Below are 18,199 nucleotides of genomic sequence, written 5' to 3' on the forward strand. Positions count from 1 at the left end.
TAGAGGATGAGATAGAACTGACAAATGAAGACATTTTTTCCAGAAGGTTCCAGTAAACTGAGGAAACACTAACAGGCACGGTTAACACTAACAGGCATGGTTAACACTAACAAAAGCTTGGGTTCATCCAGGATCTTTGCTTTCTGCTACAAAACCGTCTGACAATCAGCCCATTCTTCCACCCACCATAACACATCTATTCTAATACATACATAACACATCTGACGACAGCGAATCAGGACCTGACTTGTCTCCCTTTCCCAGGTGCCCCTGCTCCTACTTGTTCCTACTCTGAGTGCAAAGTGTTCTTTACTCTCTTCTCCAGCCAACCCTAACTTCATGAATCACCCCCTGCACATGTCTTCAGTAAGGGTCTCACCTCCAGCTCACACTCTGCTTAAATAATTCCAACTCCCCTCTTCTATTAGCCTTATTCAGCTGCTGTGCTCTCCACCTGAAGTGTGTGTGTATGTAGGATTACCTGGGAGTCTGTGTCGACACCATGGCTCTGGTACAGGTGCTCAGAGTCCTGTGCTGCCTGCTGCTCACTTATCACATGGGTGATGCCAGGAGAATCAAGGGAAGTGTAACAGGTGAGTGTCTGATTTGTCACTTATAAGGAACTTCAACCCTGGGTTGGGTGTTAATCAAAAATATGTTTAAGCCTTACTATAAAGACTACAGGCCATACTTTATAAAATACAAAGAGGTACTTAAATATATTTGCTGCCCCTGGGTGGAAACAATTGATGTATATAAACCCTGGATTGCTGATGCTGTGTATTGGCCATTGAGAGGCTTTGAAGCCACCGGTTGGCCATGTTGACACTCCCCAGTAGGAGCAGTCCTCAATAGGAATGAATGGAATTCTACAGTATTTAAATGACATGTTTCAAGGACAAAATGACACGTATTGAAGTATTTTTGTTGTAGTGGGGACAGTAACGTTAGTAATCTAAAGAAATTATACTTTAAGGAAAATGTTTTATGTTTTATATATTTTTTCATTTTAGATTATTTTGTTTAGGTCACATAATGTAATTTCAAACTATTAGAATATATGTGTTATGTATGTATAGAATAGATGTGTTATGTATGTATAGAATAGATGTGTTATGTATGTATTAGAATAGATGTGTTATGTATGTATTAGAATAGATGTGTTATGTATGTATTAGAATAGATGTGTTATGTATGTATTAGAATAGATGTGTTATGTATGTATTAGAATAGATGTGTTATGTATGTATTAGAATAGATGTGTTATGTATGTATTAGAATAGATGTGTTATGTATGTATTAGAATAGATGTGTTATGTATGTATTAGAATAGATGTGTTATGTATGTATTAGAATATATGTTTTATTTATGTATTAGAATAGATGTGTTATGTATGTATTAGAATAGATGTGTTATGTATGTGTAACGGTCATCTTGTGGTGAATGAGCGGACCAAGGCGCAGCGGGTGATGAATACATGATGATTTATTTAAACAAAGACGAAACACGAAGAACACTTGAACTACAAAACAATAAACGACGTGACCAAACCTGAACTAGAGAACTTACATAATACACGAAGAACGCACGAACAGGAACAGACTACACAAACGAACGAACAAACGAAACAGTCCCATGTGGTGCACAGACACAAACACGGAAGACAATCACCCACAAACAAACAATGTGAACAGCCTACCTGTCACGTTCCTGACCTGTTTTCTGTTGTTTGGTATGTGTTTAATTGGTCAGGGCGTGAGTTTGGGTTGGTAGTCTATGTTATGTGTTTTCTATGTTGGGTTAATGGGTTGCCTGGTATGGCTCTCAATTAGAGGCAGGTGGTTTTCATTTCCTCTGATTGAGAGTCATATTAAGGTAGGTTGTTCTCACTGTTTGTTTGTGGGTGATTGTTCCTGTGTCTGTGTAATCCACATGGGACTGTTTCGTTTGTTCGTTCGTTTTAGGTAGTCTGTTCCTGTGTCTGTGTAATCCACATGGGACTGTTTCGTTTGTTCGTTCGTTTTAGGTAGTCTATTCCTGTCCGTGCATTCTTCGTCTATATGTAAGTTTGTTTGTTTCAGGTCTGTTGCCTTCGTTTATTGTTTTGTAGTTTGTTCTAGTGTTTTGTCAGTGTTTTCGTCTGTTCATTAAAGTAAGTATGTATTCATCACCCGCTGCGCCTTGGTCCGTTAATACACCACCAGACGAACGTTACACTACCTTTATATGGTTCTCAATCAGAGGAAACGTCAAACACCTGTCCCTGATTGAGAACCATATAAGGCTAATTATCAATGAACCTAAACATAGAAACACATAACATAGACTACCCACCCAGCTCACGTCCTGACCAACTAAACAAAGTAAAACAAAGGCAAATAAGGTCAGGAACGTGACAGTATGTATTAGAATAGATGTGTTATGTATGTATTAGAATAGATGTGTTATGTATGTATTAGAATAGATGTGTTATGTATGTATTAGAATAGATGTGTTATGTATGTATTAGAATAGATGTGGCAAAAAACGAATGTACATATTAATATTAATAAATGCAATAGCTTCCAAAATATTATTTTACTGTGGTGGGGGAGTGCCAAGATGCATGGTGGCTTCAATACAGTGCCCCCTATTAGTCATCCAATGTTGTGAAATTGTTAGATATTACTTGTGCTTAGCAGATGTTGCTGCACTGTCGGAACTAGAAGCACAAGCATTTTCTGCTACACCAGCAATAACATCTGCTAAACACGTGTATGTGATCAATATAATTTGATTTGATTTAGGGTATATTTAAACCACCAGAGATTAATTCAATTGGTTAATATCTATTTATAGGGGCTGTGCTTATTTTCTGAATGCCCAAGTGCACGTTGTTCAAGTAATAACTGTCATATTTGGGTTGAAATGGTGACTGTGAAATGACCAATTCTGAGAATGAAGATACAAACAGTGCTAGTTAGATGTAAAATATATTACTGTTGTGAAGGATCTACTAAAATACTATCATTGTTGTGGCTGAAGTGACAACAATGTGGAGGGAAGTTTGGCGAAAATAAAACAAACACTGCATATAAAATATAAACAAATATTTAAAAAATAGGTATAAAAGATTAATATTAATATAAAATGAACAAAAAATACAGTCAGTTGTATGAACAAAAAAAATCTACCATCTCTAAGGGCTGTTTCCCAACTCATATTTCTTGCAATTACAAATGAAAGCTGGATTACAGCATCACCACACAAAGTTATACTGTATATTGGGAAGTGTCTCTAGTCTAGTGTCCACTCACGGTCAAACTAGACAAGGAATACACAGACTCTAGTCACAAATGAACACTTACCAGAACAAAAAATCAGTGCAGAGGTTGAGTGGACAGGGGAATCAATTCCTAAATCAATGAGTTTGAACCCTGTGCTGTTCAATAATCAGGTATGTATGAAATGCACATGCATGAAAATGCTTGTTCTACCACTCTATACACAATAATCTGCTGTTGTACTTCAAAAAACATTATTGTCAAATATAAAATCCTAAAACATTATACATTTTTCTCTATTATTACTCTGCATTGACCATGTTTGTATTTTGTTTACATTTGTAGTGGACCCAAAGCCTGTCCTGAGAATGAAGATGCCTCACATTACCAGCACAGTCTTCAAACTCTACTCTGATGGTGCTAAAGACATGGAGGACTGGTGCACGGTGGAGGCTTTCAGACCTCATACTCAGACCTCCTGTGGTTTCAACAGCAGTCCTCCTCTCATCATCATCACCCACGGATGGTCGATACGACCTGTTCTCTCCTCTCCTCCTGGCTCAACTAGTGATGACACGTACACAACATGGCCATTAGCTCCTATGTAAAACAAATCACTAATGGATGGTAGATGCACAAAATGATATACAGTGGAGGGCCAGATATAATATGGTGGCAGTTCTCCTTATTTTACTCAGTTGTTGCTCTGCACTTCAGATGCAGGCCGGTAATCTGATGGAAACTGTAGTAAGTTGGGGGAATGAAGTTATATAGATTTGTATGGTCCCTTACAACAAAATGTGAGCCAAATGATTAGGGTTGCAAAGCTACAGGTGAAAAGTTACCGGAATCTTCTATAATTTTGGTAATGAACAGGTAATATATCAAATCAAATCAAACTTTATTTGCCACATGCGCCAAATACAACAAGTGTAGACTTTACCGTGAAATGCTTACTTACAAGCACTTAACCAACAATGCAGTTCAAGAAGAAGAAAATATTTACCAAGTAGGCTATAATAAAAAGTAGTAATAAAAAGTAACACAATAAGAATAACAATAACGAGGCTATATACAAGAGGAATTGGTACTGAGTCAGTGTGCAGGGGTACAGGCTAGTTGAGGTAATCTGTACATGTAGGTGGGGGCAAAGTGACTATGCATAGATAACAGACAAACAGCGAGGAGCAGCAGTGTACGGGGGGGGGGGGGGGGGGGTCGTCAATGTAAATTGTCCGGTGGCAATTTTATGAATTGTTCAACAGTCTAATGGCTTGGGGGTAGAAGCTGTTGTGGAGTAACTGGAGTCTCTGACAATTTTTTGGGCTTTCCTCTGACACCGCCTATTATATAGGTCCTAGATGGCAGGAAGCTCGGCCCCAGTGATGTCCTGGGTCGTTCTCACTACCCTCTGTAGCGCCTTATGTTCAGATGCCGAGCAGTTACCATACTAGGCGGTCAGGATGCTCTCGATGGTGCAGCTGTAGAAACTTTTGAGTATCTGGGGACCCATGCCAAATCTTTTCAGTCTCCTGAGGGGGAAAAGGTTTTGTCGTGCCCTCTTCACAACTGTCTTGGTATGTTTGGACCATGATAGCTTGTTGTTGATGTGGACACCAAGGAACTTGAAACTCTCGACCCGCTCCACTACAGCCCCGTCGATGTTAATGGGGGCCTGTACGGCCTGCCTTTTCATGTAGTCCACGATCATTTCCTTTGTTTTGCTCACATTGAGGGAGAGGTTGTTGTCCTGGCACCACACTGCCAATTCTCTGACCTCCTCCCTATAGGCCATCTCATCATTGTTGTTGATCAGGCGTACCACTGTTGTGTCGTCAGCAAACTTAATGATGGTGTTGGAGTCGTGTTTGACCACGCAGTAGTAGGTGGACAGGGAATACAGGAAGGGACTAAGTAGACACCCCTGTGGGGCCCCAGTGTTAAGGATCAGCGTGGCAGACGTGTTAACTTTTGTAATTTATACTTGAATAACTTCTATAAATGTATTCATACAGTTGAAGTCGGAAGTTTACATACACTTAGGTTGGAGTCATTAAAACTTGTTTTTCAACCACTCCACAAATGTCTTGTTAACAAACTATAGTTTGGCAAGTCGGTTAGGACATCTACTTTGTGCATGACACAAAGTCAATCCTATGGAAAATGTGTGGGCAGAACTGAAAAAGCGTGTGCGAGCAAGGAGGCCTACAAACCTGACTCAGTTACACCAGCTCTGTCAGGAGGAATGGGCCAAAATTCACCCAACTTATTGTGGGAAGCTCGTGGAAGGCTACCCGAAACGTTTGACCCAAGTTAAACAATGTAAAGGCAATGCTACCAAATACTCATTTGAGTGTATGTAAACTTCTGACCCACTGGGAATGTGATGAAAGAAATAAAAACTGAAATAAATAATTCTCTTTACTATTATTCTGACATTTCACATTCTTAAAATAAAGTGGTGATCCTAAGACAGGGAATATTTTACGAGGATTAATTGTCAGGAATTGTGAAAAAATTAGTTTAAATTTATTTGGCTAAGGTGTAAACTTCCGACTTCAACTGTATATAGAATACATTTTTTATGTCTGTGTCCATATTATCCATGAGTTTCTAGTGGTTATGGTTCAAGATAAAAATGTTAAGAAATAAAATTAAGAAAAGCAACTAATCAGCAATGGCATTATTTTCAATTACCTCTGCAACTCTTCCAACGATATACTTTTTTCACAACTGCTACAAGTTTGGTGACAAAATACGTATTGACATATTAAAATAAATACAAGTGCGTAAAAAAATAAATAAAAGGATTTTTCATGCTGAAACCCTCATATTAAACACCAATGGTATTCACTAAGTTGATGGTTTATATTTATGATAAAGTTTAACAGCTTTGTCATTCTATTTTTTATTTCAAAACTATGTTGTTTGATTATTTTTTATATATTTGACATGTGATGAGGCCACGTAGCGGGCCAGAAATAATTACGTACACGTGTGATGATCTGGAGAACCCAAAAAGGCCACTAGATGTCATCTGATAAAATTCCCCCCAAAACCTTGAAGGTTATCAAAATTCTGTGAGTTTACTGGTAAACTTAGAAGGATTCCAGTAAGATACCCTCCCTTTGCAACCCTTCAAATGAGATTAAAACCCGTTTCTCTTTTTCCAAGATAAATGCTCTGGTGGAGAGCTGGGTGCCCGTTCTTGCTTCTGCTCATAAGACCAGTCAATGTGATCGTTACTGACTAGCTTTTACAGGCCAATATGAACTACCTTAACGCAGCCCAGAACACTAGGGCAGTGGGGAAGGACATAGCAGTCCTGCTACAGTGGCTGCAGGTGAGAGTCAGGAAAGTGTTCAATGTGTTCAACAAAGACTGTCATAGCAAAGTACTGTTTGTGTGACAGAAATGAGAAGACAACCTCTTTAGGAGATATAATATGTCTTCTACAAAAGACGATAATGTCACATCATCCCCTCCTTTTCACATCAACACTAAAATAATAACGATCTTTGTGTGTCAGGAGTTTTACCTGTTTCCTGCAGAGAAAGTTCATCTGATTGGATACAGTCTTGGTGCTCACGTCTCTGGATTTGCTGGAAGCTACCTGGGAGGACGTGGAAAGATTGGACGAATTACTGGTGAGGTTTTCTACTCTCTGTATATATTTTGTCACACCATTTCCTGGCTAAATAATGCATTAGAGTACAATTCTTATAGAAGTTTCCAAGTCTAATGGCACTCTGGTGAAAAGCCTGAGATCCTTTGTGTTTCTTTGTCCAGGTCTGGATCGAGCAGGTCCCCTGTTTGAGGGCATGGCAGCATCAGACAGACTGTCCCCTGATGATGCCCTATTTGTGGATGCCATCCACACCTACACTCAAGAACGCATGGGGCTGAGTGTGGGCATCAAGCAGCCTGTGGCACATGTTCACTTCTACCCCAACGGGGGTGACTTCCAACCAGAATGCCACCCTTTCCAGAGCTTAATGGAACATATCGCCTTGCATGGAATCAATGGTGAGTCTGTCACAGTGGTGGAGTGGGGAGGGAAGAGTCATTTGGCATGTAGAAAAATATTGGTAGGGTATATTAAGGAGAAGAGCTATTTTTGATCAAAGTAAACCATTACCATTTACCTTGCAGAGGCACAAACTAAAATAATAAGGCAGTATCGTGTGAAAGCAGTGCCTCATCTTATATTCACGCTGCTCTGCTGAATATGAATATAATTCCCAATAGTTAGAAATAAGTGGTAGTGGGATTTCGGGGGATTCAATCAAAAACGTTTTTTTTTCTTACATGAAAGACAGAAGCACATTATCTGTCATCCTCATGAGTTAATTAGCCAAATACATCTCCCTCAGCCCTGTCTGTCCACTGTGCATTCTGCCTCCAGGCTATGATGAGATCTCCTCAGGAGAAGCAGGCCTGAAGACAGGTCTCAGATCAGTCAGCGCACAGACATAAAGAGGTTGACAGGCCTTTTTACCCAGAGAAGTGACAGGACATTATGACAGATCTGTTTCAGGGATAATGAATCCCCAAATAATGACCAACTAAAAAGTATAATCAGGATCTTTTTAAGGCGTAGTCTGTATTCTGAGGAGAGGAAAAGATTGAAGGCTGGCACAGACACAGTTCTGAATAGCCTCAGTCCCAGTTTAGTTTAACCAGGGCTAGAATGATGCAGTGACCTGATCACAAAGAGGAACATTTGAGTCCAAAGTTTGAATGCTCAATTCATATGTGTTACAGTCTTATTACCTGCCCCCTTTTTAATTTCCACTCACATTTCCACTCTTTCTCTCCTAGGTTTTGAGCAGACAGTGAAATGTGCCCATGAGCGTTCAGTCTACCTGTTCATCGACTCCCTTCTGAACAAAGACAAGCAGATCATGGCCTACAGATGCAGTGATGACAACGCCTTTGAGAAGGGTACCTGCCTGGACTGCCACAAGAACAAATGCAACACACTGGGCTATAACGTCAGGAGGGTGCGCAGTGCCGCCAGCAAGAAGCTCTACCACAAGACCCGCTCTCACATGCCCTACAAACGTAAGTGCACACAATGGTGTCCCATGTCCCTTACAGACAAAACCCACTCTTCCATGTACTTAGGAAATACTGTAGAATGTCAGAACTCCTTCCTTAACAAGCAGGAAAGCGTGTAGTTGGCACAGGCAGGAGCCTAGAGTAATACATGTTAACTTCATGGCATTGTACTGTACAAGACCAGGAATAACATTTTGCATAAGAGCTTTCTGGAACACGAGTCAATGGTCAATAACGCCAAAAAGTCTCATGGGAAGAGACAAGCAGGGAATTGTAGGCATGTTACATTGTTTGATGCAAAGACCATATTAGTTTGACGCAAAGACCATATTAGTTTGACGCAAAGACCATATTAGTTGGGACACACTTTGATCAATATATGCCATGACAAGGTCTCACTAGGAAATTAGGGTCTAGGGTCTATTTCAGCTCAAGGGGACAGTTTTTGATATCTGTAGAAGCACTTTGTGAAAGCTGCTGATGTAAAAAGGGATTTATAAAATACACTTGATTGATTGATATGATGAGGTAAAGTCTGTGGAACTTTGGTAAGGTTGTCGTGACAGGAGCTTAGAAATCTGAGACTGTGGCTTTATTGAAAAAGACTTAATCTGCTGTGGAGCACAGCCAATAACAGCCACTTTAAAGCTTCTCCTCCTCTGAAGCCAATTAAAGTCCTATCCCAGCCTCCTTTTCACTTTTCTAACCTTTTTTTAACTAGGCAAGTCAGTTAAGAACAAATTATTATTTACAATGAAGGCCTACTGGGGAAAGAGTGGGTTAACTGCCTTGTTCAGTAGCAGAACAACAGATGTTTACCTTGTCAGCTCAGGGATTTTATCCAGCAACCTTTCGGTTACTGGCCCAACGCTCTAACCACTAGGCTACCTGCTGCCGACATCAACACCATCCTGACACCAACACCATCCTGACACAAACACCATCCTGACATCAACAACATCCTGACACCAACACCATCCTGACACCAACACCATCCTGACACCAACACCAACACTATCCTGACACCAACACCATCCTGACAACAACACCATCCTGACACCAACACCATCCTGACAACAACACCATCCTGACACCAACACTATCCTGATACCAACACCATCCTGACACCAACACCATCCTGACAACAACACCATCCTGACACCAACACCATCCTGACACCAACCCTATCCTGACACCAACACCATCATGACACCAACACCATCATGACATCAACACCATCCTGACACCAACACCATTTTGACACCAACACCATCATGACACCAACCCTATCCTGACATCAACACCATCCTGACACCAACACCATCCTGACACCAACACCATCATGACACCAACCCTATCCTGACACCAACACCATCCTGACACCAACACCATCCTGACACCAACCACTAGCTTCAGTGTCTGGAAAGTGTTGCTACAGCATATTACAACACTGCACTCATCTCTCTCACATTCACAGACAGACACTACCTGACGGTGAGATGCATGCGTGTGGACAGCAGGCTTTGCAGGTATGTGTGGAGTTTGAGTGCGCGTGTGTGTCAGAAGGCATGTGTGTGTGTGAGCAGTAGGTTAGTCTGTAACAGTAGCTGGTGTGTGTCAGGGTGTGTGTTGGTCTGTGTGTAGGTGTGTGTGTTGTAGGGTGTATAGGTGTGTGTTATGTCAGGGTGTGTGTAGGTGTGTGTGTAGGGTGTGTAGGTGTCTATGAGTGTAACATTCTCTACCGTCTCTCTACTGGCCTCTAGTCAAGAGCATGAAACTCGGCCTCCTGCCTGTCTGGCCCCGCCCAGAAGCTGATGTCATAAACAAAGCTCTGTGGAAACAGGGAGAAGGGATGGAATGGTTGGAAGTGGGGGTCGGGTGACCAGAGCAGGTGCAAGTCAGTGAGGGAGTACCATTATACTGCTGAACATTGCACCCCTTGTACACTGCTGCTGCTCGCTGTTTGTTCGCTACCTATGCATAGTCACTTTGCCCCCACCTACATGTACAGATTACCTCAACTAGCCTGTACCCCTGCACCCTGACTCGGTACCGATGCCCCCTGTATATAGCCTCGTTATTGTTATTGTTATTCTGTTACTTTTTATTATTACTTTTTATTTTAGCCTACTTAGTAAATATTTTCTTCTTCTTGAGCTGCACTGTTGGTTAAGGAATTGTAAATAAGTATTTCACGGTAAAGTCTACACTTGTTGTAGTTGGCGCATGTGGCAAATAAAGTTTGATTTGAGTAGACCAGTGACGCCAGGAGGTCAAGGTTCAGACACACACTGACGTCATCAGTGAGGTCATCAGCCCACAGCCGGCCTAGCCGGCCCATTGGCTCGGCCGCCAGCCACAGAGACCCCTGCTCCTCAGCCAGGGAAAGCCCGTAGGGGGTCAGCAGACGCTCCAGACTCTGCCGCAGGTCAGGGATTGACAGAGAGGCTTTGGGCCATGCTCCCCAGACGAGGAGCTGATGGAAGGCAGGCGGGGACCAGGGACTGATGTGAACTCTCTGAAAGACTAGGCCTCTCACACCATGCAGAACCTCCTCTTTCTCCCTGTATTCTCTCTCCTCTCTCAATATCTGCATCTGAGGCAGTAGAGAAGGACGCAGCACGTATTCCCCAACACCTATGCACTCCTCTCCCTCACCTTCACACACACTGACCTCTCCCTCACCTACACACTCCTTACCATGGCTGCTACAGTCTCTCTCCCTTCCCTCATCTTCTGAGTCGTAGGTTATGTGTGTGTCTGCCAGTAAGTCCACTAGTGTCTATGTGTTCGTGATCATCCGAGGGTGTGTGTGTGTGGGTGGGGTGTAGCCAGTAGCAATGTGTGTGTGTGTCTTGTATCTCCGGGCAACAGGCATTTAGTCTCTGGGGGAGGAGTGTATGACCAGGGGGAGGGGCTCTGTAACCATGGAGACAGGCCACTCCCTCTCCAGGGCCTGAACCAGAAAGTCCTGAACCAACCTGACTGGATGATTAGAACTAGAGGAGAGACAACCCCTGTGTATGTAATGTGATAGTTCAGCAGGTATGTGGTAGGTCAGTGTGTGTCCTCCCATCATGCGCTTCATTTATCACCTGATTAATTTAACAAAAGGCACATCTTAATATGTGGTCCAGGTATCCTCATGACATGGCAAAAGTGGGGGGGTGGGCCTTTCGTATTTTGTTCTCTATTGCTCCTCTATTGTTTCCTCAAGAAAGGGGGAGGCCGATGATACCAGAGGGCACCATCAGACCAACTCCTTGAATGGCCTACTCCTTGAAGTTTGCAGTTGTCTAGAAAACACTATTTTGCTTAAAACATAATTTTTTAAATACATGAAATACTACCTGCAAAACACCAGTCTCAACACCAACAGTGAAGAGGCGACTCCGGGACGCTGGGCTTCTTAGGCAGAGTTATCTGTCCAGTGACTGTGTTCTTTGGTAAATCTTAATCTTTTATTTTTATTGGCCAGTCTGAGATATGGCTTTTCTTTGCAACTCTGCCTAGAAGGCCAGCATCCCGGAGTCGCCTCTTCACTGTTGACGTTAAGACTGGTGTTTTGCGGATACTTTTTAATGAAGCTGCCAGTTAAGGGCTTGTGAGGCGTCTGTTTCTCAAACTAGACACACTAATGTACTTGTCCTCTTGCTCAGTTGTGCACCGGGGCCTCCCACTCCTCTTTCTATTCTGGTTAGAGACAGTTTGCGCTGTTCTGTGAAGGGATTAGTACACAGCGTTGTACGAGATCTTCAGTTTCTTGGCAATTTCTCGCATGGAATAGCATAGAATAGACTGACGATTTTCTGTAGAAAGGTCTTGGTTTCTGCCTTTTTTGAGCCTGTAATCAAACCCACAAATGCTGATGCTCCAGCTACTCAACAGTCTAAAGAAGGCCAGTTTAATTGCTGCTTTAAAAAGCACAACAGTTTTCAGATGTGCTAACATAATTGAAAAAGGGTTTTCTAATGATCAATTAGCCTTTTAAAATGATAAACTTGGATTAGCTAACACAACGTGCCATTGGAACACAAGAGTGATGGTTGCTGATAATGGGCCTCTGTACGCCTATGTAGATATTCCATTAAAAATCAGCCGTTTCCAGCTACAATAGTCATTTTCAACATTAACAATGTCTACACTGTAATTCTGATCAATTGATGTTATTTTAATGGACAAAAAATGTGCTTTTCTTTCAAAAACAAGGACATTTCTAAGTGACCCCAAACTTTTGAATGGTAGTATATATTGGAGCAGCTACATAGGTTCAGTTTCAAAACATTGTTTAGAGATGATGAAGATATTATGCACTTTTATATTTGGTATGTCTTGTCCATGTCGTCTTTCATGACTTCTCCTCTCGTATTCTCCCTGCAGTCTACCACTACCAGTTCAGGATTCAATTTGTCAACCAGATAGAGAAGACTGAGCCAACTCTCGCCATCTCTCTCACTGGGACAAAGGAGGACAGCCCTGAAATGCCCATCACTTTGTGAGTATCACACCACACTAGGCCCTGATATGAGCTGAGTTTTCATACAGACAGTACACTGGGGCTATAGTGTTCAAGTCTCTACATGCAGTGCCAAGTGAATGTCTACACACCTCTTGCAGTCTTCACATTTTTCTGCCTTAAAATTAAATCTAAAAAGTGATTAAATTAGATTTTTGTCTCACAGACCTATTCCACATTTTCAAAGTGAAAGAATATTAAAGAACATTTTCCAAATTAATAAAAATTATAAAAAATGAAGATGTCTTGATTGTATATGTCTTCACACCCCAGAGTTATACTTGGTGGAAGCACCTTTGCCAGCCATCACAGCTGTTAATAATTTTTAATAAGATTCTACCAACTTCACACAACTCTTAGGGCAACATATGTCTATTGTTTTTGATTAAATTGCTCAAGCTCAGTAAATTTGGTTGGGAATCATTGATGGACAGTAATATTTAAACTTTGACTCTGATTTTCAAGCAAATTTAAGTTAGAATGTAGATTGGACCAGGAACGCTCAACACCTCTAGAAAAGCCATGCTGGTGTGTCTTTGGCATTAACATTTGTGTAACATTTGTATGTTATACATTCAGAAAACTGACACAGGATGTCCGCTAACTTTTTATCAGAGCTTTGCTCCTTTCATATATCTTTTGATCCTGACAAACTCCCCAGTCCCTGCAGGTGACAAACATACCCATAACATGATGCTGCCACCACAATACTTGAAAATACAGAGGATCAACAACATTGCATTCACTCCACATTACTGGCCTGTATGACAAAGTGAAAAGAAGGAAGCTTGTGTTAAAAATTCCACTAAAAACATCCATTCTGTTTGCAACAAGGCCGTTAAGTAATACTGCAACACAACACTGCAAATAAAATAACTAAATTAAAAACTACAGGCTTGGGTCAAATCCAATACAACATAACGCAGAGTGAACCCCTCTGTAATGTTAAGTATTGTGGTGGCAGCATCATGTTATGAGTATGCTTGTCACCAGCAGGGACTGGGAGTTTGTCAGGATCAAAGGAAATATGAAAGGAGTCAACCCCAGATAAAAAGTTAGAGGAAAACCCACCGTAGTCTACCCTGGGATAGAGTTACATTATTCAGCTAGATAATTACACAAATGTTAATGCCAAAAACTCACCAAAATACCAATATATATTGAGTGTTCCTGAATGGCCCAGTCTCAGCCCTGACTTAAATCTGCTTGAAAATCAGAGACAAGGTTTGAATATTTCTGTCCATCAATGATTCCCATCCTAATTTACTGAGCTTGAGCAATTTTTACAAAATAACTATGGATATATATGATGCCATAGGAGCTGTGCAAGGTTGGTTGAATCTTATTAAAACGTATCCACAGCTGTAGCGGCTGTCAAAGGTGCTTCAACCAAGTAATAACTCTGGGGTGTGAAGACAATCGATACATCTTAATTTTGTTTTACTAATTTAGAAGACTTTCTAGAATTATATTGTGTAGATCTATCTAATTGAATCCCTTTTAAGATTGAATTTAAAGTCAGCTAAATGTGAAGACTGTACAAGGGGTCTGTAGACTTTCACTAGAGACTGCATCCAGTCAGCTCTCACTCTGCCCCTGTACAACATAGGGTAGCAGTAACGGAAGTACATGGAAACAGCTCATACCTCTGAATGAAATAGGACTATAAATGGAGAGGGATATATCAATAATTGATGTGTGTGTGCATCACAAAGGAACACTCTCCCTGCCAACCTACATTTTGATCCCATTCTGCTCTATATCGCCTAATGAATGATTCACGTGCATCTACACTAAGAGTAGAGAGTCACATGGTTTTTCCTCCCTACTGTCACACTTCTGGAGGGGAATGAAAATACTGTATTTCCTCACCTCCACCCCTGAATGTCCTTATAAAAGAGGCTGCCCAAGACTATGGTTATTTCACATGCACAGCTGTTTCAGCTAATAAATAACAATGCAATAGTCAAACCCTCCTTCTGCTTTTCAGGTTCATTACTTGCAGTCCACGTGTGAAAGAAACCTGGGAAAAAACCTGAGGAAATGCATCAAGGTGAATGTACTTCTCTCTAACCTCTCTCTCTTTCTCTCAGCATTGAGGAGATCTCAGGCAATAAGACATACACCTTTCTGATCACCCTGGACTCAGACGTTGGGGACCTGATGATGCTGAAGTTCCGCTGGGAGGGGAGTGTTGTAAACAATATGTGGAGCAAGATGCTAACCTTTAACTCCTGGAGCAGTGGGGGAATGAGGCCCAAGCTCACCGTGGGCAAAATCCGTGTCAAAGCAGGCGAGACACAAAATAGGTGGGTATCCATCTCTCTGAGGGGCAAGGAGGGTGTGAGATTGAATTGCATTAATGAAGATCAATAAAGTTAGTTGAGGAATGGGTGTGGGGGTGGGTAGGTGAGAAGGGAGCGGGGGGGACACTGAGAGCTCTGTATGCTAACGTGCCCGTTTGGCTCGTTAGTCACCCAGCTATGAACTACCAGAGGGGCTCAGCTTTCTCTGGATGGCAAGGTTATGTAACACTAATTGTGATAAGGCACGCTGACGACAGCCCTCGTTATATAACAAGATTAAAGATAAATAAATAATGAAATAGATAGTGAAAGGCACGTAATCCTAATGGGTATACACAGGCAGAGACAGGCTTGTGGGGCATAGTGGAGTCTTGTCATAGTGCCCCCATTATGGAAAATACACTGTATGCTACATGAGAGAGTGATCACAGAGGCACCAGTTAGCCTATAGGCTGTTGGATGCTGTGTTTTAGTTGTCAGGATTTCCATGTCATATTACATTGTAAATTAATTCAAGAGCACATTATAAATCTTAAAGGTCAAGGCTGTATAGGCTCCACTGCATGTGCAGCATCCATTCCACCCTTGAGATGCTGTGCTATAAATATCAATCTTTCTAACAAGCACCACAAAATACCATAATAATCATGTATACTATGAGTTGATCAATATCAGCAGTATACTGAACCACACAGTACAAGCATTTTTGTCTGTTTGAGGCCTACAGTATAGTATTTCCCGAAAAGTACTATTTCAATGGCAATTGACGCCCTCTGGTGTGTGAATTATGAAAGTTATCTATCGTGGATCTACTTTTCTCCTCACTTTGAATTTCAACGCATGTTACAGTTTTGGACTTTGATTCCGCCTAATCCAAACTGTTGATGTTGCAGATAGCACACGTTGACAAAGTGTCGCTGATTTTCAAATCTCACTCAAAATTACCGAGTTTGCTAGGAGCCGAACCTATAATCTTCTGATCCTAAATCAGACGCGTTATCCATTGGCCCACAAACCCGCTACTGAATGACAAGTCATCATAACTACCCTCTGATTGGTAAATTCTGGATACTTGGTAGCAGACGGCAATATGATTGGTTATTATGGTCATTGGTCGCATAAAATTTGCGGGCATTGAAGGGATTCGATTAATCTGGGCCAGGCGCCCGGTTATGGGTGTTTTGCACCGGGTGAAATTTGGAATCGGACTGCCTCCCTGGCGTGACCCCCGTTCAAAACCAACGCCGAAGTAGGCTCAAAACAAAAGTGATGTAATTAAGTACATCGAGGAATGAGTAGGATTCAGTGTTTTCACCTGCAAAAGTGATTGTTTTTTATTTTATGAATCTGCCTTCCCAATTAAAACTCCTTAGAAAATTCGAACATATATTTTATGGAAAAGTTATGTTGAATGTTTCTGGACGACGCACCATGCTGCCTTGTTGACAACATGATCGAGCAGCGTAGACTCGACTACTGTTCGATTTGAGATAGCCGTTCCTCCCTCGCAGCTTTTGCCCGTTCACGTCACGTGTCACAGACCGGTAACCCCGCGACTCAGCATAATCGAAATCCGCCCATTGATTCCGCATCACCGTTACTGGTGTATATATGAGCTATACATTTATGGTGCATATCGGCAAAGACATTCTGCACAAATTCACAAGATATCGCTAATTTCCAAATTTCATTCAGACATAGACAAAATGCACGAGCTTGCCAGGAGTCGAACCTAGAATCTTCTGATCCGTAGTCAGACGCGTTATCCATTGCGCCACAAGCCCACTGCTTGTGTGCATGAGCCACCGTACATTTCATCTCATTGGTCAAATATAGTTTCGTGGCGACGGACGGTAATTTTATTGTTATGGTAAGTATAACCAATAATTTTATTACAGAACATTACAACAGGCTTCATCATCAGAAATTACCCTGACGGAAACACACCTGATCATGTACAACTCTGTTTTTAGGACGGCTTTTTGTGCCCAGACAAGTGATGGAATATACATTCGGTCATCGCAAGAGAATGTCTTCGTACGCTGTGAAGAAAATGCTCAAAAACTGCGCAGAAGAAAAACGCATTTGTCATGAGTCGGATACTTCGATCAGCAGGGCCGGCTCTAGTTTTTTGGGGGCTCTAAACAAGATTTGGTTGGGGTCTCCCCTCCTCGCCGCAAAACATTTTAGTGACAGCTGACAGCTGAGAGGAAATGTTATGTTTTACAGTTAATTTCCTGCAGTTCTACACATTGTGCCATGGGCCAGAAAGAAAATGTTGCCATTTTATAACAAATGTAATGCAATTCTACAAATTTTGCCACGGGGCAGATATGTATATTTTTGCAGTTTCACACCTAATTTCCTGAAATTCTACACATTTTGCTATAGGGCAGAGATACATTTTTGCTATTTAAAAAAATAATTTCCTACAATTCTACACATTTTGCCATGATTTATGCCATGATAATTTGAGTGAGAATGACTATCAAAATCAATGGGGGTCCCCTGAATGCCCAGTCGGTATTCGATTACTACAAGTTTATATAGATTGGTAGTTAGTCTAGCCAGCTAAGAATTGACATGGGTAATTGTCAGCCAATCAAGTGACTGACATAAGTTAAAAACTGCTGATGCACAACCACCTGGTGTATTCTACTATTCTTACTCTCAAAAGTAAGTTGAGACACTGACTAAATAAAACATTGGTTTGTAATATTTCAATTTTCTCCAACAACAGTATCTTTTTTCCAACCTAATTTATATAAAAATATTTATTTAAAAAAATCTTGACAATCATTAATTTTTACTAAGATTCAAATGTTATACAGATATTTTCAAATGGTTGCAAAGAAGTAATTCTAAATATAATATTTTGTACAAATTAGGATTCACAACCTGTGTACACAAAGTCATATTCATACATTTTATTTTTTTATCACCAACTATACTAATGCCTGTTGGAAAAATATTCTGCCCCGGGGCCACTTTTCCTTTGTCCTGTTATGCCTAACATCTGGATGGAGCCTTTTCCATCTCAGTTTTTACTCAC

General features: G+C 41.2%; 1 protein-coding gene and 1 non-coding gene across 2 annotated transcripts; one reads left to right on the forward strand and one right to left on the reverse strand.

Annotated features, from left to right (window-relative positions):
* The first annotated feature begins 405 nt into the window (after positions 1 to 405).
* lipca (lipase, hepatic a) lies at positions 406 to 17,871 on the forward strand. Its single transcript, XM_055918455.1, is given in 10 exon segments — positions 406 to 599; positions 3,610 to 3,803; positions 6,439 to 6,491; positions 6,493 to 6,607; positions 6,794 to 6,911; positions 7,054 to 7,290; positions 8,086 to 8,328; positions 12,706 to 12,820; positions 14,935 to 15,150; positions 17,121 to 17,871. Coding segments are annotated over 10 exon segments (1,509 nt in total). The 5' UTR covers positions 406 to 502; the 3' UTR covers positions 17,242 to 17,871.
* On the reverse strand, positions 16,859 to 16,931 carry trnar-acg (transfer RNA arginine (anticodon ACG)). The gene has a single exon. It is a non-coding gene; the product is annotated as a tRNA-Arg (tRNA).
* Positions 17,872 to 18,199: the final 328 nt, after the last annotated feature.

Source organism: Salvelinus fontinalis, chromosome 4 (assembly GCF_029448725.1).
Source record: "Salvelinus fontinalis isolate EN_2023a chromosome 4, ASM2944872v1, whole genome shotgun sequence".
Classification (NCBI taxonomy): Eukaryota; Metazoa; Chordata; class Actinopteri; order Salmoniformes; family Salmonidae; genus Salvelinus; species Salvelinus fontinalis.